Source organism: Nomascus leucogenys, chromosome 11 (assembly GCF_006542625.1).
Source record: "Nomascus leucogenys isolate Asia chromosome 11, Asia_NLE_v1, whole genome shotgun sequence".
In the NCBI taxonomy this organism is placed as follows: Eukaryota; Metazoa; Chordata; class Mammalia; order Primates; family Hylobatidae; genus Nomascus; species Nomascus leucogenys.
The window spans coordinates 61,308,534-61,333,851 of record NC_044391.1 but is presented as its reverse complement, the minus strand read 5'-3'; the positions used below and the strand labels follow the sequence as shown (position 1 = coordinate 61,333,851).

Genomic DNA, 25,318 nt, shown 5'->3' with positions numbered 1-25,318 from the left:
AGAAGTGGGGGCTGTACCCTGCAAAGCCACAGGGGCAGAGCTACCCAAGACCATGGGAGCCCAACTCTTGCATCTGCCTGATCTGAATGTGAGACATGGAGCCAAAGGGGATCATTTTGGAACTTTAAGCTTTAATGACTTCCCTACTGGACTTTAGACTTGCATGGGGCCTGTAGCCCTTTCATTTTGGGCAGTTTCTCCCATTTGGAATGGGTGTATTTGCCCAATACCTATACCCTCATTTTATCTAGGAAGTAACTAACTTGCTTCCAATTTTAAAGGCTTATAGGTGAGAGGGACTTGCCTTGTCTCAGATGAGACTTTGAACTTGGACTTTTGGGTTAATGCTGGAATAAGCCAAGAGTTTGGGGGACTGTTAGGAAGGCATAATTGTGTTTTGAAATGTGAGGACATGAGATTTGAGAGGGGCCAGGGGTGGAATGATATGGTTTGGCTGTGTCCCACCCAAAATCTGATCTTGAAATGTAATTTTCACATGTCATGCACAGGACCAGGTGGAGGTAATCAGATCATGGGGGTGGTTTTCCCCATACTGTTCTTGTGATAGTGAGGGAATCTCATGAGATCTGATGGTTTTATATGTATCAGGAATTTCCCTTGCTTGCACTCACTCTGTCTTGCCACCTTGTGAAGAAGGTGCCTGCTTCTCTTTGGCCTTCTGCCATGATTGTAAATTTCCTGAGTCCTCCCCAGCAATGCAGAACTGTGAGTCAATTAAACCTATTTCCTTTGTAAATTACCCAGTCTCAGGTATTTCTTTATAGTAGCATGAGAACAGACTAATGCACTTACTCTAGCTTCTTCTACCTGCACTGTTTATCACATTTATCTTCAAATGTCTGCCTTTTTCTTATTATTCAAGCATCAGGGGGGCCTTCTGAGATGGGGTACGTATCACTAGTGTTGTGGCTTTTTTGGTCCCATATTTCGCGAGCAGTGGGAGTGGCACCCAGCAGTTTCTTCACTCCCATAGCTTGGCAAATGGGCATGTGTGGTGCCCAGTGCCTTTTTCAATCCCATATGTCAGCAAGCAGGAGAGAGTGGCACCCAGTGGCTTCTTCCCTCCTGTTGTTTGGCAAGATGGTAACAGTTAATTTATTCCTGCTATCTGCAGCTTGGCAGGCAGTAGCATTACAGCTCTTTCACTCCCACCATTTGGTGAGTTCCAGGTTCTTGCCCCACAACCAAGAGGAATGAGGTACATGGACACTGTAGAATGAATAACGCAGAATAGAATTTTATTGAGTGAAAGAAAAGCTCTCAACAGTGAGAGTGGACCTGACATGAATAGCTGTCTGTGAGCCTGAGTCTGGGGCTTTTATGGGCTTAGAATAGGGAATTGGGTGCTGATTGGTCCATGGTTGGTCTTGGAAAAGACACTAGTTGATTGGTTAAAAGGCATCATTCAGAAGGAACCAGCTGAACGGGAGTAGGTAAGACGGGGAAGTTCTCACTTCAGTTGTGGACTCTATCTGGAGCTGGCCATTTGGTTTTCAGGCTTTCAGCTGCCCTTGACTTGAAGGTTGGGTTTCACCGGAGATCCATTTCTGTCTGCCTAGGAATTTGTCTGTCTCCTGTTGCTATCACTAGCACACACCTCTTTTTGCTAGGCACATGGATTATCATATGTCCAAACTCTACTGCAAAATGACAAGGACATTGGATCAGCTCTGGTTACTAGATTGTGAGCAGAAATAAAATGTGTCATTTCTGGGTTGAGTCATTGGGAATATTCTAATCTCTCTTTCTTTCCATCACAACTGGATGGTCTCATATTGAGATGTCAACAAGATTAAAGTGATCTTGACTGCTGAGTCATTACATGGAGGATTACTGTCTTGGAGAGTTTTCAAAACTCATAGTAGGCTTTGCATGTGTGAGAAATGTTTGTTATAAGCCACTATGATTTTGGAGTTAATTTTTTTTTTTTTGTGAGATGGAGTCTCGCTCTGTCGCCCAGGCTGGAGTGCAGTGGCGCAATCTCGGCTCACTGCAAGCTCCGCCTCCCAGGTTCACGCCATTCTCCTGCCTCAGCCTCTCCGAGTAGCTGGGACTACAGGCGCCCGCCACCACGCCCGGCTAATTTTTTTGTATTTTTAGTAGAGACGGGGTTTCACCGTGGTCTTGATCTCCTGACCTCATGATCTGCCCGCCTCGGCCTCCCAAAGTGCTGGGATTACAAGTGTGAGCCACTGCGCCCGGCCTGGAGTTAATTTTTTTATGACAGCATATCCTAGCCTGGCCTGATACATTTAGTACACAGTATTAAGTAGTTTTTGTGTTTGTTTTGAGACAGGGTCTTGTTTTGTCCCTCAGGCTGGAGTGCAATGGCCTGATCATGGCTCATTACAGCCTCAAACCCCGAAGCTCAAGCAATCCTCCCACCTCAGCCTCCCAAGTAGCTGGGACTTCAGGTGTGTGCCACTATACTTGGCTAATTTTCTTTATTTTTAGTAGACATGAAGTCTCACTGTGTTGCCCAGACTGGTCTTGAACTTCTGAGCTCAAGCAATTTTCCCACCTGGGCCTCCCAAGGTACTAAAACAACAGGCATGAGCCACCACACCATGTCTGTTTTAAGTAACTTCTTCATCATGCTCTCATGTTCTGTCTTAGCAATGTGTTTCATTTTTCTCAGAGCTTCCATTTATTTCCTGTTATATTCCCACTATATGTAAACTACTACTGTATATACTTATTATACATACTAGTAGTATGTAAACTAAACTATATGTAAACTGTACTACTATTCTGAACTAGAAGTAAACTCTGTATAAGGAATCTTTGCTTATGAATCATTGTATTTTCAGGGCCTAGAATAGTAGCTGTTCAGTAAATAATTCTTAAAGAAATCAATGCAGTGTCTATTACATAGTATTCTCTGGTGCAGATTGGATTTTACAACTGGACATGATTTGAAAAGCAAAATTGAACAGTAAGTGAATTCTCAGCCAAATATATTATGGGACATTAATGCTAACTTTAATGATGTCTTTTGATAACTTTCCAAGTACGAAGTGTGTCAAGACAATTAGAATGCTCATTTCATTATTAGAAGCAGGTGGATACATAGGCATAATGAAAAACATAAGAGAAATAGCTACACAAACATGCAGGCAGTATTTCACTGACACTCCATTTATTTCTTTTCTGTGACAGCCATACAATAATTGACCATAGACTTGGTATTAAGTTCACTGAAAAAGGTTCAAATACAGGGAATTGGGAAGACAGGAGAACACTTTGTTTCCTTATCTGACCTCTATTACCATCCAAAGAGAAGGGAATATTTCATACATGCCACCGGGACAAGCCTGGCTAACAGTATCAGGGCAGCTTGTATCCCACTCTCATTATTCCCTTAAGCATGTAGCTCTCTCATGACGCTCATGAAAGAAATAGCTGATGCTTCATGAAGATCCTGCATCAATCTCAAATATAGTTAAATGTAATTCTAACCTACAAAGAAAATAAGTCTATTTCTGCCTGAAGCCCTTATGGACAGGCTTATATTGTCACAAGACTGCTGAGCCCCATGCAAATCAAACAATATGGCTGGACAACTCTTTCTATTACCTTCAATAATCTATAATAGCAAAGGCATTTCTTGAGCATTGTATAATGGGGGAGTTATTGCCCAGGACAATAAAATTCTTTTGAGGGCAGTATTGCCTAAGTCACATGCTGGTTTAACAAAATTACCTGAGCCAAAATATGTTGGGAAATCAAGGCACACTACACGTAGGAGAGAAGAAGAGTGTTTCCAAATAGCAGAATCCAAGACCCAGAGAGTGAGGTGGTGGGGAGAAAAGAAGGAGGAGGAAGGGGAAGGAGGAGGGAAATAACAAAATAGTAAGGCCAACTCTCTGAGATGGTGCTATTTGGCAAGCGCCCAAGAAATAGGTTCAGGCTCTAGAAAAATAGAGCCAAGAAAGAGGTTCAGGTTCTCAGAGGTTCTATTTTCCTAGAGCCTGAACCTCTTTCTAGGCCAGTCACCAAAACTGGAAAACAAAATGAGTCTGGATTTCAGGAACAAGGTGAATGTTCAAGTATCAGAGTTGAGGCACAAAGTCAATGCCAAACTGGCAACAATTGTGTAGAAAGTTGGGTGGGAGCTGATGCTAGAGGCGGAACTGATCCTGGTGATGCAGGACTGTAGCTGGAGGTCAGCATCAAGTAACTCCAGCCCTGGAGAGGGTAAGAGAGAGTCGGGGAACCAACCAGGGTCTCTGAGGGACCAGAAAAGGAAAGCAGGGAAAGCAGTAAGAATGGCAATGAAACTCATTACATGTGACTAGCTAGCATTTTCTAAGGAAATCCCAAATATCAAGGATCTCATTTAATCCTTACAACCACCCTATGAATTAGCTGGTGTCTTTATGCCATGGGTAAAAAGAGAGAATGCACGATGGTGTTGGTCCCTTCCTTTATCCTACACGGTAACAAATTTGGAATTTTCTTACTGGGAAGTTTGGATTCCTACATATAGGTGAAAGAGAACTTGGCTTTTGATAATTCCAGAAAGTTGGCAGTTCTTTTTTTTTTTTTTTTTTTTTGAGACGGAGTCTCGCTCTGTCGCCCAGGCTGGAGTGCAGTGGCGCAATCTCGGCTCACTGCAAGCTCCGCCTCCCGGATTCACGCCATTCTCCTGCCTCAGCCTCTCCGAGTAGCTGGGACTGACTACAGGCGCCCGCCACCACGCCCGGCTAATTTTTTGTATTTTTAGTAGAGACGGGGTTTCACCGTGGTCTCGATCTCCTGACCTCGTGATCTGCCTGCCTCGGCCTCCCAAAGTGCTGGGATTACAAGCATGAGCCACCGCACCCGGCCCAGGCAGTTCTATATCAATTATTTACCAAGCAGCCTAACAATATAAATAAAATGAACAAAAACGATTTCCAAAACAAATTACTTCAATTTTGATAATAGAACGATGGAACATTGCTTACAGGGACATAATAAAATTATTATAAACGTAATTTAAAGTTTTTAGTTATTAACATAGTGATATTAGCAAGACTGTCACATTTAGAGCATAATGAAACTTTGCATTGACCTGTGTTGCTACCATCTTCTCAATTCCCAAAGCTTGACATATTTCTTTATGACAAAACTTGATTATGATAATGTCCCTATCTAATTGTAGATATTCTTATGAATTACTATCATGAAATAGTTATTTCCTATATACTTAAGAATGTTATGTCTATTTCTGTTTTGTCAATTTCTCTAAGTAGAGATAAAGTAAGCAGTATGCAAATCAGTTCATCTAGCTGTCATAAGCTGCTTTGCAAGGTTGAGGAAAAGCAGAATAATCACAGATTGCAAAACTATGATAGCAGATGTTTATACAACCTCAAACCTCGGAAGTATATATTTTTGTTCTGTTTTACAAATAAGAAAATTGGGTATAAAAGGGTTAAATAACCTACTAGAATGGCTATAATTTAAAAAGACAATAATAAGCATTGGTAAGGATGTAGAGAAACATTGCTAATGGGAATGTAAAATGGTGCAGTCACTTTGGAAAACAGTTCAGCAGTTCCTCAAAATGTTAAAGATAGAGGTACCATATGACCCAGCAGTTCTACTGCGAGATATATACCCAGGAGAATTGAAAATATACATCCACATTAAGACTTGTACATGAATTTTCACAGAAGCATTACTCATAATGGCTAAAATATGGAAACAATGCACTATCTATAAATGAATAAACAAAATGTATATCCAAATAATGAAATATTATTTAGCGGTATAAAGGAATGACATAGTGATATATACTACAACAAAGATGAACCTGGGAAACATTATGCTAAGCGGAAGAAGCCAGGCACAAAAGGTCACATATTGTATGGTTCCATTTATATAAAATGTCTAGAATTGGCAAATCTGTAGAAATAGAGCGTAGTTTAGTGTTTGCCAGGGACTTGGGGGTGTGGGAGGATGGGGAGTGCCTGCTAACCAGTATCGGGTTTATTTTTGGAGTGATGAAATATTCTGGAATTATATAGAAGTGAGGGTTGCACAACCTTGTGAATATGCTAACAGTCACTGAATTGCACATTTTAAAAGGATGAATTTTATGATATGAGTTAATGTCTCAGTAAAGATGTTATTTTTTAAAGTGAGGCTAAGTTATACAGCATTAGGTGGGGGGAACCGATATTTGCACCAAGACAATCTGGCCCAAAGCCTGTGTATTTAACTGCTCCACATTCTAGATCTCTAGGGAGAAGACGTATACTAGGAGGTGTCACCTTCTCATTTATTTACTCCAAGGATATAATTTAGTATATGAAGAATGGCCAGACTGAATGCCGGCAATTTTCCATGAATAGTTTTCTCAAAACAGAGTTTTTGACAATAATTAATTAGAAATAGTTAATTTTAATTACTGACAAGAACCTGCAATTTCATTGCAAAAAATTATTTGATGAATATATTCCTAGATAAGTAACTGAATCGTTTAACTGGCTGCCTTTGTTAGATTTTTTTCACTCAAATATCAACAAATGTTTATTGATTACCTACTCTATGCCACATCCTCTTCTAGGTATTAGAGGCAGAGCTGTGGCATAGATATACAAACTTCCTGCCCTCTGAAAACTTACATTAAAAGGGATAATAAAGAACAAATAAATGCTAACAATAACTGTAATTAAAAGTATATATAGGGCTACCACCTGTAGAAAGGCAGATGATGAAAAGAGAGTGACTAGTATACGGGGGATGGATTACAGGCAGAGAAAAAGATAGAATAGTCAGAGATATTGAGTTTTCAAGGTGTTCTGACAAAATTATAGTTCTATATTTTGAGTGTCAGTAATCAACTTTACTCCTTGTCATTAATTTTACAGTAGGATCAGTTGTCTTGAGGCTATTAAAATAGTCTCATTGGCATATAGGAAAGTATATATTTTTTATTTGTACAATGGAAGTGGGGAAGGGAATGAGAGATAGGGTAGTAGAGGAGGCCTCATACATTTAGTTCTTTTCAAAGCCACCATCAAAGACTTGAAAGACATAGGTAGGCTGCTTTCTTTATCCTTCCCCATTAAATTCTCAGACTTGAATGCTACAAATAATTGATGGGCTCTAGAGAATGATGTTAAATTCCTATAAGCGGCACAGGTTGTGCTCCCTAGGAGCAGATTCTAAGATGGAGATTTGCATGCAGCAGGTTTGTTATAAAGTGTTCTTGGAATCCAATTTGTGGAAGAGAAGGAAGGAAGCAAGATTGGGAGTCAAGGCATTGTGCATCTTCAATGAAAGCCTCAGCAACTTGCTGAGTAAAGAATTCATAGACCAAGTTGGGGAGAGAGCGCTGAGTCTTTCTACTTTCCTCTACCATTCACTTGATGCCCCTCTTTTCTCCAGAAGGTGGACATATCAGTGGGGGATGTGGCTGTCTTTAGCTGAGGCAAACCCCTAAGGAGGCTGACAGCTGAAAGCAGTCTTCTGGCAGCACTCTCAGCAGCTGTGGAATAAGCCCTGTTTTTCTGAAGGGGAATCTGAGCAGTGCATCACAATATCCCTCACAATAAACTTAGTCTGGTGATGACTCAAATTGTAGCTGTTTTCTGGATGTTTCTGTTACTAAATGGAACAATATGGCCCCTAGAATTTTATTTGCATAAATTGATTTAGCTACCTGCTTTCTGATCTACTGAAAGGGACTACTCAGGATGACATTCATAAATCTGTATTTTTATAAAGATCCCCAGTGATTACTCTATAGACAGTCTATAGACCCTCATTTTGGAAGCATTGGTTGTGGTTCCAGACAGTTGTGTCTCTCATTCTGGCCAAAGGGATGTTAATGGAAGTATGTGTGTCACTTCTGAGTTTTGCCCTCAGAGGAGGAGGAACACACACTCCCCTCTCCCATTCTACTTTCCTGCTGATTGGAATAAGATTGAGATGGTAGCAGATAGTGGGAACCACTGTGGGCCAACAAGATGGAAGCTGGACAGTTAGTTCTGCAATAAGACCAAAGAGACTAGGCACAGCCATGCCTCTCTGGGTCACCTACCCAGTTTTGTGTATGAGAGAGAAATACATTTCTATCTTTTTAAAGTCACTGTTATTTTGGCTTTTTCTGTAATCAGCTTAAATCTTAGTAATATGAAGATAGTGGGTCCTCATCATTGAAGTGAAGGACATTCTCTCACACTTTGTTCACCTACACTAGGAAATAGACCCATTGGATTTTGGAAAAATCAAGAAACCTATATGGATATAAATGTCTTTCTTAGGTCTACTCACTGGATGACCTAAGACCTGCTAACACTAGAGGGACTCAGACAAAATATAAGATCAGTTCAGATTATCAAGATTTTGGTAAAAGCTACCTCAATGTTTAACTCATAATCTGTGTTGATCCAATGGTTCTAGAAGAATCTATAACAGAAAAGTAAAACCTAGTGGAGGGGCCAATGACAAGTCATAAAATGGTCATAGCAATAGCAGCTTCAGAGCTTTGGGAGCAAGACCACACTATCTCCTGAGGCAGTTTTTCTATTTTCAGCAAATACTAGCTTTCTGTCAATACTAAAATAACAGCTGACTGTGAACCAAAGCCCCTCATCCTGGAGGGGACATTAGTTTTTTTATGTTGCCATGGATTTGGGCATTCTCAGCAGCAATCCATCATCAATCCAAAGTCATATATACAGAATAGAGTCCATACAGGTCTCAAAGGCACAAGTCAGAAAGTCAGATCCATGCAATAATTTCTTAAGGCCCACAACGCACTATTATCTGGCTGCCACATTTCTCTGAATTAATGCCTTTTGCTTAGAGGAGGAACTGCTTATAATCATTTAACACAGGATGAAAAGTCTCAAAGCTAGATTGCCTACAGACCCAGTGTCAGTGAAAAGTGAGCCTATCTTAGGAGTGCTGTGAACAACGGTAAAGGAAAATTCTCTATAGCCACTGTGCTTGGCAGAAGGTTGGCCTGAAGTCAGGATTCACACTGATTTCTCAGACACAGCAAATAATTTGTTTAGATAGCCCAGGACTTGAGGAGGGAAAGAATGGAGAATGCCGAGAAGGGTTGGGAGGAATTGTATGAATAATTCAGAACAGATCCATACCTGAACATAAGTGGATGCTTAAAGAAGAAGGTAGCAATTGTAGCAGGAATGAGGGTCATACATGGGTTCAGCAGCCTAAATTCCCTCCACTGAAGCCACTTGGGATACCACCATTCTAATAATCATGGTATTGTGATATAAATGGAAGACAGTGGTCTTCCATTTAAGTACTATCATGTCACTCAGCTACTTGGTAAAAAGGAGACAACTTTGATCCTTTTCTGGTGGTGGGAAGACAGCATTTATTTTCTCTGAGATAACCAAGTATGGATTGGCATTTTCTTTTTGTGTCTAATATGCCTAGACAAGCACTTCTATCTATAGGCTTATTGAATATTTTATTCACTGCCATGAAATGCTGTGCAGCACTGCTTCTAACCAAAGGAATTTATTTTCAAGTGAAGAAAAGTTCATACAGCATCAAATCAAAGAAAGGTACATACATACATCAATAAATGTATTGTGCTTTATTACTCACAGATGGTAAACCTTCAAGATCAGCCTACTGAGCACTCCATTCTGATCCCAGCTGAGGGATACCACCCTGTGAGGTTGGTGTGCTGTTGGCAGGATGTAATATATTAGCTGGAGAAATCAACATTCATTTTATCTCCCTTGTTCTGAAACTCCCAGCTAGCCATTTGGGGTCTCTCGTAAGTCTGAAGCAGGCTTACTAAGCAGAAAATGCTGTCAGTGTATTATCTGGGATGATCAATTCTGACTGTCAGGTGAAAATAGAGCTGCTATCACATGGTAAGGACTGTAATGTGGGTATAATGTTGACTCTGTGCTCTACTATTTCCTGAGGTAAAAGCTATTAAAGAAACTCCTGCAACCTCACCCATTTGGATTTTCAAGGGCTCAAGCTCCTCATAATTTTGTGAAATGATGAACTCTTGTATGCACTGAGAGGAAGGAAAACCTGGAACCAGTGACAGACATAGAGGAAAGTCAAAGGCCCTGGGACTGACTGTAGAAGTGAGATCTGTAATGCCCACTCATAAGGAATTGTTATCCACCTTTGGTGGCAATTACCAATATACTAACACATCTATTTTCTTCTCCACCATTAGACACACAGTGTTTGATGATAGTTAAATTTACCACTAGTCAAACTGATACATAAAAGTAAGAACTGGTTCATAAATAGGTTATGATAGTTTGGGTTTGCCTTCATGCTGGGAAGGGGATAAGACTGTTAATAATTGCACACATTTTACATTTTACCTATGTAAATAATTTATCCAAGATACATTTGAATATATATGTTCAGGAAGAAGGATGTGTGTGAGACATCAAGTGAGTTGAATGTATTAAAGATGACAGCCATAATGTTAGTCAACCTCAGCCTCTCCTTTTTTTTTCTCTTTTTTTTTTTTTTCGAGACGGAGTCTTGCTCTGTCACTAGGCCGGAGTTCAGTGGCGTGATCTCGGCTCAGTGCAACCTCTGCCTCCCGGTTCAAGTGATTCTCCTGCCTCAGCCTTCAGAGTAGCAGGGACTACAGGCACACGCTACCATGCCCAGCTAATTTTTGTATTTTTTTAGTAGAGATGGGGTTTCACCATGTTGGCCAGGATGGTCTTGATTTCTTTGACCTCTTGATCTGCCTGCCTTGGCCTAACCTCTCTTTTTAGCTACCCACTTCACTGGTATACAATATACAAGCACAGAACTGAGATAAAGAAAGATATTTATTTTGGTTTTGGTCTTGCTGAGTTTATGGTACCTATAGAGCATCCAGCGAGAGATGTTAAATTCAAAGTTGTATCAATGTGTCTGAAACTCAGAGGTTGAGGGTGGTGATATAGACTGGAAATCCTCAGTGTGTAAATACATCATCTACTTAAATTGATGAAATTGGCCAAAGACTGAGTAAAATGAAAAGGAGAACAGGATGCGACTAGAAAACTAAAGTTTAGAGGATTGGCAGAAATAAAGCTGTCCACGTGATGTAGGAGCATTAATTTAAAATGATGTCACAGAAAGAAAAAAGAAATATCACAGAAACAAGGAGAAAAATGTCTCAAGAAAGGAAGAGTGGAAATGCTGTCAGACCCTGTAGGCAGAATTAGAGAAGGTCACTGGTGTCTTAGCAGGAGGAGTTGTAGTAGGATGGGAGGAGTGATGCAACTGGCACGGGAAGTGAGAAAAGAAAACCAAGTCTACATTTTCAATAAGTGAAGGAAATGAAACAGGAGAAGGGCATAAGAAGCCGAAGGATAAAAGGAAAATATATTGAAGAGTCATGATATGATCCAGTTTCTGCTAGACTTGCGGAATTCATATTGCCGTAAAATAAATACCCTTGATCACGAATTGCTTGTCAAATTGTGTTTATTTTTCAGATCCAGTCAACAAGAGAACAAAATTCCTCATAATGAGAACTCATTGTTTTGAGTGAGATACAAATGTTTAGTTATTCTCCCTATTTAAATGATTATTTTTCCTCACTTATAAAATAAATACCAGGCCTGTTAAAACTGGGAAAGTGATGTCAGCATTAACTGTACGTGAAGGTCGTGTATGGTTGGCATATATCTAAACAAGAGCAGGTCGTGATATGCCTGTATTGGTAAGGGATTGTACTGCCATCAGGACAGTCAAGTACAATGTCTCTAAGTTCATAGTTTTCTTCTCGGCAGCAAAGGCATGAATGTTCCAAGAGTAAGATATCATAATTGTACCTGAAAGAAAAATTCAGTAATAAACATTTTTAGAATTTTAAAAATAAATTGACATCAGTGCTCTAACTGTAATTGTCTAAGTGACTTAGCAAGCCTTGTAACCAATTTATTCTTTTTCTAGTCCTTGCATTCCCCCTGTCACTGTAAAGCTCTGATGTTGCTCAGTGGTATTTGGTATGTAAGACCAAGAGAAATAAGAAATCTGAAAGGAAGTTATAATCTTATAACTGGAGCGTTATGGCAAAAAAGTAAACTAAATAAAATTTTAAATATAACTTAATATGAGATTATCTCTATATTAATCTATACATAAAAATGTACATAAAAGAAAAGCATACTATCTAAATTTCAAGTTTAAGTAATTGAAGAAATTCACTTCTTTGCTTAAATATTTTCTGTAGTCACTGTATGAAGATGGGTAAATTTGTTACAAATGTATCATGGTTGGCATATTTAGAAAACTACTTCAGAATGACTCATCACTATTTTAAGTGAATATTTTAGTTCTCAGATCTTAATATCTTAGATTCTTCTTTCATTTGGTCCTGATAACAAAATAGTATTCCTCTCACATAAAAGTTTTTCCGAGTAATATTTTAAAAGATTCATTTTCTCCACAAGGTTACAAAGTTAACACACGATGCACATTCAAAGAACTCACTTGGCAGTCTTTTCACATTCCCCTGTACATTTTGCCATCTGAACTCTTTTCTTGCAACCACTGTAGATAACAGTCACATTTACAAAGGAAGATCTGCAATTATTCTTACCTAAAATGAAATGGAAAAGAGAGTCAGAAGTGAGGTTTAACATTAACAATTGCTAATCCTTCACTTTCTTAACCTATAAATAATAGCAAGTACTTCACAACATTATTGAGGAGATTAACCATCTCAGCATCATTAGAAGGTAGCTGGTTAATACTCGGATTACTGGTTTCTTGTTGTTCCTGTTATCACTATCACACTATCACAGGTGAAGGGGTTGAGGGGAGAAGTAAGAGGAAGGGAGAAGGGAAGAAATGGGCTAATGGATTATTTTGACATCCATCAAAAACGGGTGGATTAATTATTTTTGACATCCATTTTCTCATCACTGATTATCCTTATGATCTAATGCACCAATTTACAACACAACTTGCTGATGCCAAAAGAACAAGCTAATCTTTTCCATGAAAATTACATTTGTTCCCTTGTAAACATTATTATTTTTACTGAGAAGAATGTTGCAATCAACATGAATACATAGCCATAATACATTATGTACAAATATCAAATGGAAGTTTATACATATAGCCTAGATTACCTGTTGTGTTAAAAATACAAGATACTTTCTCTTAATGATCTGCCATTTTGTTTTAAAGAAATTAAACTTTTGTCAACAGCTTACATTTTTCTCTATGCAGAACTTAACTTTACTCACATGTATAGCAACATTTTTTTGAATCATAGATTCTGTCTTCCTGTAAGGGTAAGAAAAAAGAAAAAAAGACTGGAAACATTGTTCCAAATTTTTCTGCAAATAATGTAACACTTCTTAATTTGTTAAAATGCATCACATCACAAAGAGGAAAATGGAACAGATGGACAATCTTACCTCAGATCTAGTAAGCAAAGGGCAGAAAAGGAGAGAGATCAGCTGAGTAATAAAAATGTGACTAAAATTTTCCAACAAGGGGTCAAGGAAAAATAAGCTTTAAACTAAATTCTTGTCAAGGATAACATTAAATAATATTAAATTATTTCTCATTTACTGAAAAATACTTTAACAATAATATTACTACCAACACATTAGAAACACAATTAGAAGCTGCACCTTTGAGAAATTGATAGTTTTAAAATTATAACAAAGTAAAAGCATGATAAATATTGAAATCCGGTATTAGAGCCCAAAAATAAAACTTTAAACCATATTATCAATTATATCTTCAGAAAGAAAAATGATAACTTAAACCTCCCTTAATAAGTGAAACTTAAGCATTCATTAATATAAAACCCAGTCATATTTGGGGGGCATAGAAATGGAGAAAACTGTGACACAAAGAAAGATCTAAAGTACCCAGACGTGATTATATAGAAAAATCGGTATTCTTATAGACTGAGCTATTTTTAAAAGTTAGTGAGTTTTTCAGTTTCGAAATAGCAAAATGCTTTCTATAATAACTTACTCCTTCTAGATTAGCACTAAACTAAGTTTTATAAAGCCTGCAAAACATGAGAGCCTTTCTTGATATGAAAAAAATTTATACTTAACAATAAAAGATGAGCATGTCTGGAATCATCTGGGCTCTGGATATGATGAATTTGTTTAAAGAGCTATACAATCTACAAGATATTTACGTCTGCTAGCCAGACACAAACGTTTTCTAATGAGATAGAAGACAGGTTGATTTTGTTTGTTTGTCTGTTTGTTTTTTTGAGATGAAGTCTCGCTCTTGTCCCCCAGGCTGGAGTGCAACGGCGCAATCTCGGCTAACTGCAACCTCCGTCTCCCGGGCTCAAGTGATTCTCCTGCCTCAGCCTCCTGAGTAGCTAGGATTACAGGCACCTGCTACCATGCCCAGCTAATTTTTATATATTTAGTAGAGACGGGGTTTCACCATGTTTCCCAGGCTGGTCTCGAACTCCTGACCTCAGGTGATCCACCCGCCTCAGCCTCCCACAGTGCTGGGATTACAGGCCTGAGCCACTGCACCCGGCCAGGGTTTGTTTAATATGAGAACTGAATCTCGGTGTTCATTAGTTAAGATGACTTACTTCTGCACACCAGGTCTGCTTTGGGCAGTCCTGGACTACTGCAGCAAAGCCAGTGTCTTTGCAGGAGTAGGAGACACAGGGGTTGCTGGGGTCATCGAATGAAGCACCAATCTGGGAGGAAAAGAGGGGGAAGAAAACAAAATAATTGTTCACCTTGATTTCTTTTAGAGGTTAGCAAGAATATCAGTTTAAAAATTCAAATTCATGTTTAGTGATTTTCTAGAGGCACTTTGTCATTAGGTTAGTAGTAAATAAAAGATGTTTTGAAAGTCTTCCACTTCCACAAATAAACCAAATTTGTTCATTGGGAGCACAGAGTGTGTCAAGATTCTCGATCCTCAAATTAAGATTCACCAACACCAACAGGAATACTATGCAGCCATAAAAAATGATGAGTTCATGTCCTTTGTAGGGACATGGATGAAACTGGAAAACATCATTCTCAGTAAACTATCGCAAGGACAAAAAACCAAACACCGCATGTTCTCACTCATAGGTGGGAATTGAACAATGAGAACTCATGGACACAGGAAGGGGAACATCACACTCTGGGGACTGTTGTGGGGTGGGGGGAGCGGGGAGGGACAGCATTAGGAGATATACCTAATGCTAAATGATGAGTTAATGGGTGCAGGAAATCAACATGGCACATGGATACATATGTAACAAACCTGCACATTGTGCACATGTACCCTAAAACCTAAAGTATAATAATAAAAAAATAAAAAAATAAAAAAAAAAGATTCACCAACAGTTACTCTATTATATTTTCAAGAAATTTTCAAGACAGGTTTTTTATAGTGATCAAGCAGTTAATCAATTGTTATAAGCTTAAGGGGAAACAAGAATTTAAGTGGTGAAAAAATGGCACAAAATAAGCTTATCATATTAAAACAAATGACAAGTCTCACAAGATGGCTTGCTTCTCTCTTGGCCTATATTCCTATATTTTTAAAGCTCTCTGGTGTTACTTTATAATTAGCTTATGTTAAATATTCAAACAACAGTTAGAGAAACTGCATTTATTTCACGGCCTCAGACAAGATGAACTTTCTGATAAATTGGAATTTTACTATAAATGATCAGAAGAAAACTTTCCTTTTGTTCCTTAAATATCATCATATTTTGTGTTTAAAAACTATCACAGGTTCAAGTCAGATCAACTTTGGAAACTAAAAATTAAGAAGTCCAGGTGGAAATTTGAGGGTGATAAATGGGTTATCAAAGTAAAACTCTCATAGACTGTTTTATCTATTCCTAATATACCACATATATTTCACTTTAGATTTTTTAATATTTACTATCACCATTTCAAGTGTGTTAATATCAATTTGAGAATCATCTGATTTTTACGGCTTCCTTATACTTTTTTCTAAAAAGTTAAATTACCGTCCAAAATGTCAAATTAGTTGTCAAAATCCAGCCTTGAATATATTGTGTTGCTGTAGGCTGCATAATAGGGTTCTAGCCCTTTGGGTTTTCTTATTTGATCTCTGACAGCTTGACCATCTGATCTTTCTGGTTATAATTACAGTTTGACTCTGTTCATTGATTTGAATGTTACAAAGTATGTCTTCTCCATCTGGCAAGGCCCATGGGAAATTTTGTTCAGAAGCTCTACTGCTGAGTAGTTAATGATCAAGTACTATGTTTTCCTCCTTTGCAGAGTCATGGTGAGTGTTACATTTGATGTTCCCTTGGAAGTGGGTGTGGGGAAGAAAATGAACGGATTCAAATCCATTGTTACTAGGGTTAAAAAAATATATATATACATACATATGTATTTATTATATAATTTCTTTTATATAAAATATATACTTACATATATTACATATACAAAATAGGTTGAAAGTCCCTTAAGGTAGCCCAGCATTAAATTTATTCATATACTTAACAAAAACATTTTAATGAAGAAAAGACCTTACCTCATAGTCAGTATTGTTAAATAAACATGTTCTTGGTTCTGAAAAATAAATATAGTGTTTTATTCTAAAATACTATAATTTCTATTTATAAAACAGAAATTGTAGATGAGATCATACATAGCAACCAACTATAATGTTTCTACCCATAATATCATAGTCTTCCTTTCATCTACTGATTATATTCATAACTTAATTCTGGGTATCCCCCATTCTGAAGATGGTAAGTTTTAAGAATGCAAATGTTATTATACTAATTATGTATTATTTATTACACCTGCCTAGTATTATGCTTGACAAAATTGGTAGCTCAAAAAGTATCTCTTGAATATGTGAATAAACAACCAACAAATATATTCAATTAAAATACACACCACAGTATCCGATTTCACAGCAGGTGTCATTAGATTGGAACTTCACAAGCTTCTCGCCGGTTTTGCATGTGGGTGGAGAAGGGCACTCCTCAGGTTTACAGTCTATAGTCTTTGCATCAGTACAGGTACATCTGTGGCAATTGGCAGTCCATATGTCTCCAGGCTACATATACAAACCAAGTTTAGACTTCTATTCAAATACAGGAATGAGAGCAAATTTGGATTAAAGTAGAGCAAAACTGTGTACTTACAGATTTCTCTTCTCCTAGTGGACCGTGACAAACTGTTAACATAAATGATAAATGGTAATTAAATTTGGCAAAATATAACCATCTGTTATTTATAGATAACCACCAGGTGGCCAATACTGTAATTGGCATTAGGATTTCAGAGTCACAGAATTATGGAAGATTTTATGGTGCCTTAAGGTGAATAAAATCACGTCCACCTGCTTCAAGCAAACTGTTCCCAACAGGCATATCCTATTTTTACAATCCTCAGCAAAGGATAATTCTTAATTTCTCCAGGCAGTGGTCAATCAATCTTATGGCTACTGACTGACTTACTGTTTTGCAGTCTGACTTCCGCTTTTCCAATCCTACAGGTCACCATGGCTTCATAATTACCAGATCCAAGGGCCCTTTCTCAGTTTAAGTTCTCTGCCATAGTTGACATTTTTCATTCTTACCTTCTTGAAAAATGCTCTCCTTTCTTCAGATTTAATGCTCTGAAATTTTTGTCTTCGCTGGCAGTTTGTCTTACTCCCTCTCATTTTGCCTCTAATTCTTTCCTCTGTCTCCACAATGTGCACCGTAACATCAAAAGAATGGCTCTAAAATGTCCAGCTCCAGCCCAGACCTCTCTCATAGCTTTGGAGCCAGTTCTCTCTCTACCTATAGACAGAATCCTGGCAGACCTATAGAAACCCGAAACTCGATGTGCACACAACAGATTGTATCATCTTCCCCCCCAAAACCGGCTTCTCTTCTAGACTGGCTTCCTTCTCTAAGGATAGAACTATACTTTCAATCATTCAAGCTTAAAATCAAGGAGCCATTTGATTTCTTCCTTCTATCACTGGCGTCAAATCTACTGCCAAATCCTGTATCTTTACACTCACATTCATTTCTTCCTTATTCTCCTTGCTACAATGCCACTCCAAGATCTTATTAAAGTTTTGATCTAGCATACTCTACTGGCTTTTTTTAGGGGGTTATTCTGACTCATATCTCATTCTGATCCAATGAGGTAATGTAATTTTTCTAAAGCCTAATTCTCATCTCATTACTACTCTGACGGCCCCTTATAGTTGTGTAAAACAAACACTTTAGCATTCTAGCTTTTGAGGTCTCTCATATTGTGACTCAAACTGACCTTCTCAACTTTGTCTCACTTCTCTCGTTTACATGCCCTGGACTGGTCTATTTGTGTTCTCCAATTCCAATACTGTAAAGAAATTCCTAGATATACCGAATGCTAAATAACAAGTTAATGGGTGCAGCACACCAACATGGCACATGTATACATATGTAACAAGCCTGCACGTAGTGCACATGTACCCTAAAACTTAAAGTATAATAAAAATAAAATAAAAAGAAATTCCTGGGGATACCTTAAAATATACAATACAAGTGATATACTATATGCACTCTATATATAATACATAGTTTATATTCTTACTTGGAAATTTATTTTCTGCCTGATATGAAAATTGCCTATTTCTTTGGAGACCTTCCTTCTCCCACTATGTACTAAGGTCAGAGAATTATTTTTTAGTAATTGTTTTTTACTTGCTGCAAAGCACATCACATTGTCTTGAGAATGGTAGGGACTTAAAGTTCTCTAAAATTACTTTGGCTAAACGGATTTTTTTTTCTACTACAGCTCATCCCTCAAGTTGGAATTATCTAGTTTAAAAAGATGCTCACTATCAAGTGATAATATTTTGGTTAAGGTATCATAATTATATGAAACAGTTAGTAGGTAAACCTTGCTTTGATCTAAGTAACAAGGTATATTTGTTTGGTTTGGCTTCATTGGTTTGTGAAGGAGGAAATGAACTATTACTATCTGGTGAATAAAAGCTAAGTTAATCCAATATATGTTTTCCTATTTTATAACATTTACATGGCTAGTGACTTTTATTAGTGTGACCTCTGAAATTTGATTGACAAGAGGAACCATTAATGCAGAACAATTCTGAAGTCGTGGAATTCTTACCTGGAGCTGGTGGAAGTGAGGCTAGACATTCTGTGTAAAAACAGGAACCTTAAGTTAGTCTCTGAAGTTACTGGAATGGTATTGGGGCAAGTATAGTTATCTAATTCATTACTCTATTGCTGAAAATAATTGTCTACATAGCTAGTCTTACAAATAGATAAATTCCCATCTATCCCACCTTCCTGCTCCTCTCTGCATGTGAAATTCCACTGTACAGTGTTTCCTTTGGACCTCAAATTTTAATGAGAGAAAAATATAAATATCAAAAGGAGAAAACATCAAGGTAAACTCTTCAAAAATTTTTTGAAGGCAGATCTAATGAATAGAACAATAAAAGAGATTTAAAAAGGGAAAAAGATAATTCTGCGACAGTATAAAATGAGCATTATTAATTACCCAGTTTTAGTCATTTAAAAACTTTTATTCTCCTTATCTTCTTGAAATACTTCAACTTTGCTCTAACTTCTCCCCAAACAAATGCTTTAAACTGGCAATATGTATCTTTTTTAGCCTTTACACATCACATATTTTGGTCAATCCAACAATTCACTCATAAATTTCAAATTCTATTCCAAAACTTCTGAAAACAAAATGAATATTTTATGCAATCTGGTCAGGTGCAGTGGCTCACGCCTGTCATTGCAGCACTTTGGGAGGCCAAGGTGGGCAGATCACTTGAGGCCAGGAGTTTGAGACCAGCCTGGCCAACATGGTGAAACCCCGTCTCTACAAATAATACAAAAATTAGACTGGCATGGTGGTGCTTGCCTGTAGTCCCAGCTACTAGGGAGGCTGAGGCAGGAGAATCGCTTGAACCCAAGAGGCAGAGCTTGCAGTGAGCCAAGATAGTGCCATTGCACTGCAGCCTGGGCAACAGAGCAAGACTCTGTTTAAATATATATATGTTTTTCTTGGTAGGTTGATATATATATATATATATATGTGTGTGTGTATATACACACACATATACACACATATATGTAAACGTGTGTGTGTGTGTGTGTGTGTATATATATATATATATATATATATATATATATATATATCTCAACCTACCAAGAAAAAGGCTGACCTAGGAGCAACAGAATATTTGAAAATAACTCAAAATGTCTACATGTTTAGGTAAAGTGATCCCAACAACTAATAGGCCCAAAATATAGATTACAAAATGAATTAAAGGTATGGAAATTTGGGTAATCAAATGTCTCCAACCCTATGTAGGGAGGCTAAGCCAGGTGCTAATTATGGGTGCTTAGCAAATTAACAGAAACCAGCAACAGGAGAGAAAAGAGATCAACCAGGCATAAATACGAGAGAAAATATTCCCTGACCGTGCTGCAAGCATTCATTGGAGATATTTGCAAGAGGAGCCATAGACAACAGTCTCCTAATCACTACACTGGCATCAGAGTAATTTCTCAACTATCTGATCATGTCAGGCTCTTGATCAAATCCTTAAGGGTACCCCATTACTATAAGGACAGTCTTGCTGAAGTTTGGTTCTTTATGAACTTTTCTCTACTTATGTTTCCCATCTCATTTCCTCCCTGAACCTCATTCAGTCATTGCCAACATCTGGTTGATTCCTGAACTCCCCCATGAGGTTTCATATCTTTATCTTTTCCAGAGCTGTTTGGCAGGAATATCCTCCCCATCCGTGCCAATTTTAAACTCAATCATGCCATTTCTCATGTCTTTACTCCACACTACAAATTAATAAGCAGAAATTAACACTACTCTCACTCCACCCCCGGGACCACATTTTTTGTGCATATTTTTGGGTATCACTAAATATATACTGTCTGTGCCCAAAATAATCTCTTCCTCCCACATACACAGAATAAAAAATGGCAAGTGCTGCATCTTGCTGATGTTATTGCTTTTAATGTCTGCTAGAGAGTTTGGCACACATAAGGTACTAAAGAAATATTAGTTGAAATAATAACAAAGAAATTAGGGCTTTTCCTATACTGACCTGTTTTATTTTCAGTTTCTACTTCTCTGGTTGCCATGACAGTGGTTTCTGAGAGGACATAAGTGGATGGTATTGTGATTTTAAAAATTAGAATAACCTACACATATCAAGTCTGTGTTTACGTACATGCCCAAATGATGGCACAAATTCATACTCAAGGAAAGCTTTGGATGGAACAGACAATTTATTCCAGTTCATTTCGGTCATTTGATTTTACCTGGCTGGGATTCTTGTGGTCTTGTTGGCACTCCAGCTGTAACCAAGGTGGAGGCTTGCAAAAGGAAATACAAGACATTTTAGGACTAGCACCCTTTATGATCCTCTGCTCAGAATTCTCAGTCTGCATGAAGAAGTCTTTAGGAGGGGAGCCCCAGCAAAAGCCGGAACCAAAAACTCCCAGAGGAAAAAAAAAAAAAGTATCCCTAGTGGAATTTCAAAGTTGTGTTCCAAGAGGAAGTTGAATGCATCATCCTGGCCTCAGTCTTTCGCTTCTTTCCTATCCCTCTCCTCCTAACTCAACTTATGTATAATCAAAGCCACACTGAATACTCACCTGTTTGCACTCCAGTTTCAGAAGTTTCTTTGACTCCTGTGGAAGCAGTGACTGCTTAAAAAGGAACAAAAGTGGTGAGTACAGGGGACTAGAGAAGCTACAGCTTAACTTCATTTAAAAATAATTTTTTATTCTGCGTGTTTTAGGTGGACAGATAAAACTATGTATTTTGTACATGATGTTCTGAAGAATTACATCAGCCACCCTCTTAGCATTTTTCAGGAATATATTATTAACTACAGTCATGATCTTGTGCAATAGATCCCTTGAATTTATTCCTCCTGTCTAAATGAAATTTTGCATCCTTTCACCAACATCTCCCCACCATACCCCTCCCCACATATACAACTACCCCAACCACTGGTGACCATCATTCTACTCTCTACTTCTGTGAGAACAGCAGATAAGCTATCCTGTCTTCTGAGGTGCCACCAAGACAAATGCATTTATTACTATCTGACTTACCTGTGGTAGGAGGTTCAGGAGCAGTGGTTTCGTGAGATGCTTCCTTGGAAGGACCTAAAACGAGCAAGGGAAGAGCAATAAACTTTTTATTTTTTATTTTTTCTTTGTTTATAGCTTTATTTAAATATTAATTTACAGTACATCACACATGTTTAAAGTAGATAATTTAATGACACCTATTTATACATCTGTGAAACCATCATCCCAGCCAAGATAATGAACACATCCATCAACCCCCCTAAATTTCTTTTTTTTTTTTCTGGTCTCAGAAGAGCATTTACTTAAGACACGTCCATGTGGAACAAGAGTCTCAAAGCACTTGGAATATACTAACACATCTACTAACGCTAGCTCACGCCCCTGCCGTGGAAACACTAAGAACTTCCTATCGTAGCAATCCCTTGTTCACAGAGGTGAAGTGAAGATTCTCCTATGACCCTGATACATGTTTCTCTTCTGGGTGCCCTTTCTCTAAATGATGAGAGCTTTTCTCACACTTTGCTCTATACACGTTTCACTTCTGGTGCCCCTTCTCTAAATGACAAGAGCTTTTCTCACACTTAACTCTTACTTCATGTAACTTGGTTTCTTGGTTCTCCTGTATTAATTTTGGAGGGAGAGAGTGGGAGAAAGTGAGAAAATGAGAGACCTAATGTTGCCCTCAGCTTAACTACATTTTAGACAGGTTTGTTCCTAGCTATTGGCTCTTAATCTCCCTTTTCTTATTTACTTCAGAAAACTTGCCTTACTTTTAAATTCTTCCTCTGCCCCTTTGAGATGTAAGTCTTCTCCCAGTCTCTTGTCAATCTTACAATTCATAAATATCTTTCTCAAGGACCTGATAGCCACTCTTTTGAAATATAATTATCAAGAAAAATAATGCCTCTATCTCCCAATCTTTGTGGGAGGGTAGGGGCCTAACTTTGAACTGATTAAGTGCCAATTACCAAACACAGATGGCCCAATCATATAGATTAAAGTCTCTCCAAACATCCGCCATTACTTTTCCACTAGCTTAGCCAAGCACTAAACAATTCTCCTGCCTTTTGCTTTATCAGAGCTGAATTCAATCTCTCTCCCCTACTGTAATGGTTTTGACACTTACTGTAATAGTCTTGAACAAAGTCTTCTTTGCCTGTTTAACTACATCTGGTGCAATTTTATTTTACAGTTGAAGTGTGACATTCATTCATAGAGATAAATATTGGCTATCTGTATTTACTTTGTAAAAAGTATTTACTTTGGTGTTAAAGACAGAGAAATGTTGAGCATGTAATCTTCATTCGAGACAATAATTTCTATTACCTGAGAGGGAAGTTTCTGGGATTCCAGTGATTCCTGTAAAGGAAAATGAGGGCAAATTCATATCAGCCACAGTCCTTATTCCTATCCTCAGAGATCAACATGAGGAAGAGAAAGCAAATCAGATGACATTCTGGGCCAGTGCTGCAGCTAGCCCACAGGGCACCTTGTGAATTACACACACACAAATAACTCCTCTGGCCAGATGAGAATTCATGGATTTCAGTGTCTGCTCTCTCCTTTAGTGGTGCCCTGTGTGCCTTCGCAGCCTGAACTGGGGACTCTGGCATGAGCCTGAGAAACCCCAAAACAAGAAGACGACCATAGATGGCTAGGAAATGTAAATTCCCTAATGGGACTTCCTGAGTCTTATCTTTACCCCCAATATTTCCCAATGCTGAAGCAATGGATAGGAGTCATTAATGAGAACCCAGTGGAGTTAAACAGATTTAATCACTGACAGACATTCATTTAACCCTAAGAAAGGCAAAGAAGAATGAGACAGGAATTGATGTGTGGATGCTACAGTCAGTTCCACAGAAGGGATCTTAGTTGTCTAGCCTTAGGTTCTTACAGCTACCTACTAAATATTTACATACCTGTGTTTGAGCTTCCAGAAAGAATTATGCTAGAGGCTACCTCAGTGGTGCCTGTAATAAGAGGGAAGGACACAACCCCTTTCCCATCATCAGAAATGTATGGATTTTCCACATAACCTGGGTTCTTGAAGCAACAGAAAACGATTTAACAAGTTTTCTCGCACCAAATGTTAAGCCTGGCATGTTTTCCAATGGACTTTTTCATGATTGTATGTTCAAGGGAAAAATGGGGGAGGAAAGTCACAATTGCCTCATAGATCTCACTTCTCTAGATCCAGAATCATCCAGACTTCAATTACTAAATTTGAGAATGTTTTTCTTATATGCACATGATTTACCTCCAGTAAAGATTTCTAAAGTAAATGTAAGAAAAGGGACAAGTTCTCCAGGGAAAGAAAACCAGAAAACAAAGTGTGTCTAAACTTGTGATCAAAAGTTAAATATCTAAATCAAAGCCTTAATCAGCACAATTACCTGCATCTATTGAGTAATCTCTTAATCAGCAAAATTACCTGCATCCATTATAGTCATCTCACCTTCTTTGCTGCTGGTGACTCCCGTTGATCCTGGGGTATTGCCTGACAAGACAAAGGGATTGTAAAGAAAGGATGTGTCTAGAGAATTATTAATACATCTACAATATGTCTTGGAAAATTCAGAGAATTGATCTAGGTTGGCCTCATGATCTCTTATTAAAGGGTAAGCAACCACTTTCCAGACACATTCATTTTCATTCAAAATCTGTACATAGTAAACTCAAATGGAAAAATCACGGAGAATCCAAAATGTGAAAAAACTCACCTGATGAAATTTCTGCTTCAGTGGTTCCAACATCACCTTTAAAAATTGTGGTCTCTGTAAGAGCAAATTAAGAAAAGTGGAAAAGATGGAGAATCTGTCAACATGAAAATGATATGGCAATAGATGCCATTGTTTTGAGAGCATTTATTATTTTTATTAATATTTTTAAATTTTGTGCATACATAGTAGATGTATATATTTATGGGGTACATGAGATGTTTTGATACAGGGATGCAATGTGAAATAAGAACATCAGTAAGAATGGGGTATCCATCCACTGAGCTGCAAACAATCCAATTACACTGCTTAACTGAGAGCCATTTAAAGGAGAATTCCTTTACTATTTGACTTAGCTGTTCTGAAACCTCCAGGTAAGGCTGTTGTTCCAGAGCCTGTTACAGTGTAGCCTGGGATGAGATGGTGAAGGAAGAGAAGGTAATATGAGCAGTGTTTTATAGGATAGAAATCATGGTTTAGAACAAATCCATGTGTTTCTGTGAAACAATGCATTCCTTCTCCAGGATTCCTTTCCCAAGAGGTAAAC

At 38.0% G+C, this 25,318-nt stretch overlaps 1 protein-coding gene across 1 annotated transcript in view; it reads right to left on the bottom strand.

Annotated features, from left to right (window-relative positions):
* Positions 1-11,623: 11,623 nt before the first annotated feature.
* MUC19 (mucin 19, oligomeric) overlaps positions 11,624-25,318 on the bottom strand; it is a 180,252-nt gene continuing 166,557 nt past the window's right edge. Inside the window, 15 exon segments of the mRNA XM_030822800.1 lie at positions 11,624-11,807; positions 12,469-12,577; positions 13,230-13,265; positions 14,560-14,674; positions 16,489-16,526; positions 16,860-17,022; positions 17,111-17,142; positions 19,080-19,109; positions 21,055-21,102; positions 21,272-21,325; positions 21,608-21,658; positions 22,073-22,126; positions 23,378-23,410; positions 24,486-24,554; positions 25,131-25,181. Coding sequence (XP_030678660.1) covers positions 11,624-11,807; positions 12,469-12,577; positions 13,230-13,265; positions 14,560-14,674; positions 16,489-16,526; positions 16,860-17,022; positions 17,111-17,142; positions 19,080-19,109; positions 21,055-21,102; positions 21,272-21,325; positions 21,608-21,658; positions 22,073-22,126; positions 23,378-23,410; positions 24,486-24,554; positions 25,131-25,181 — 1,067 coding nt within the window.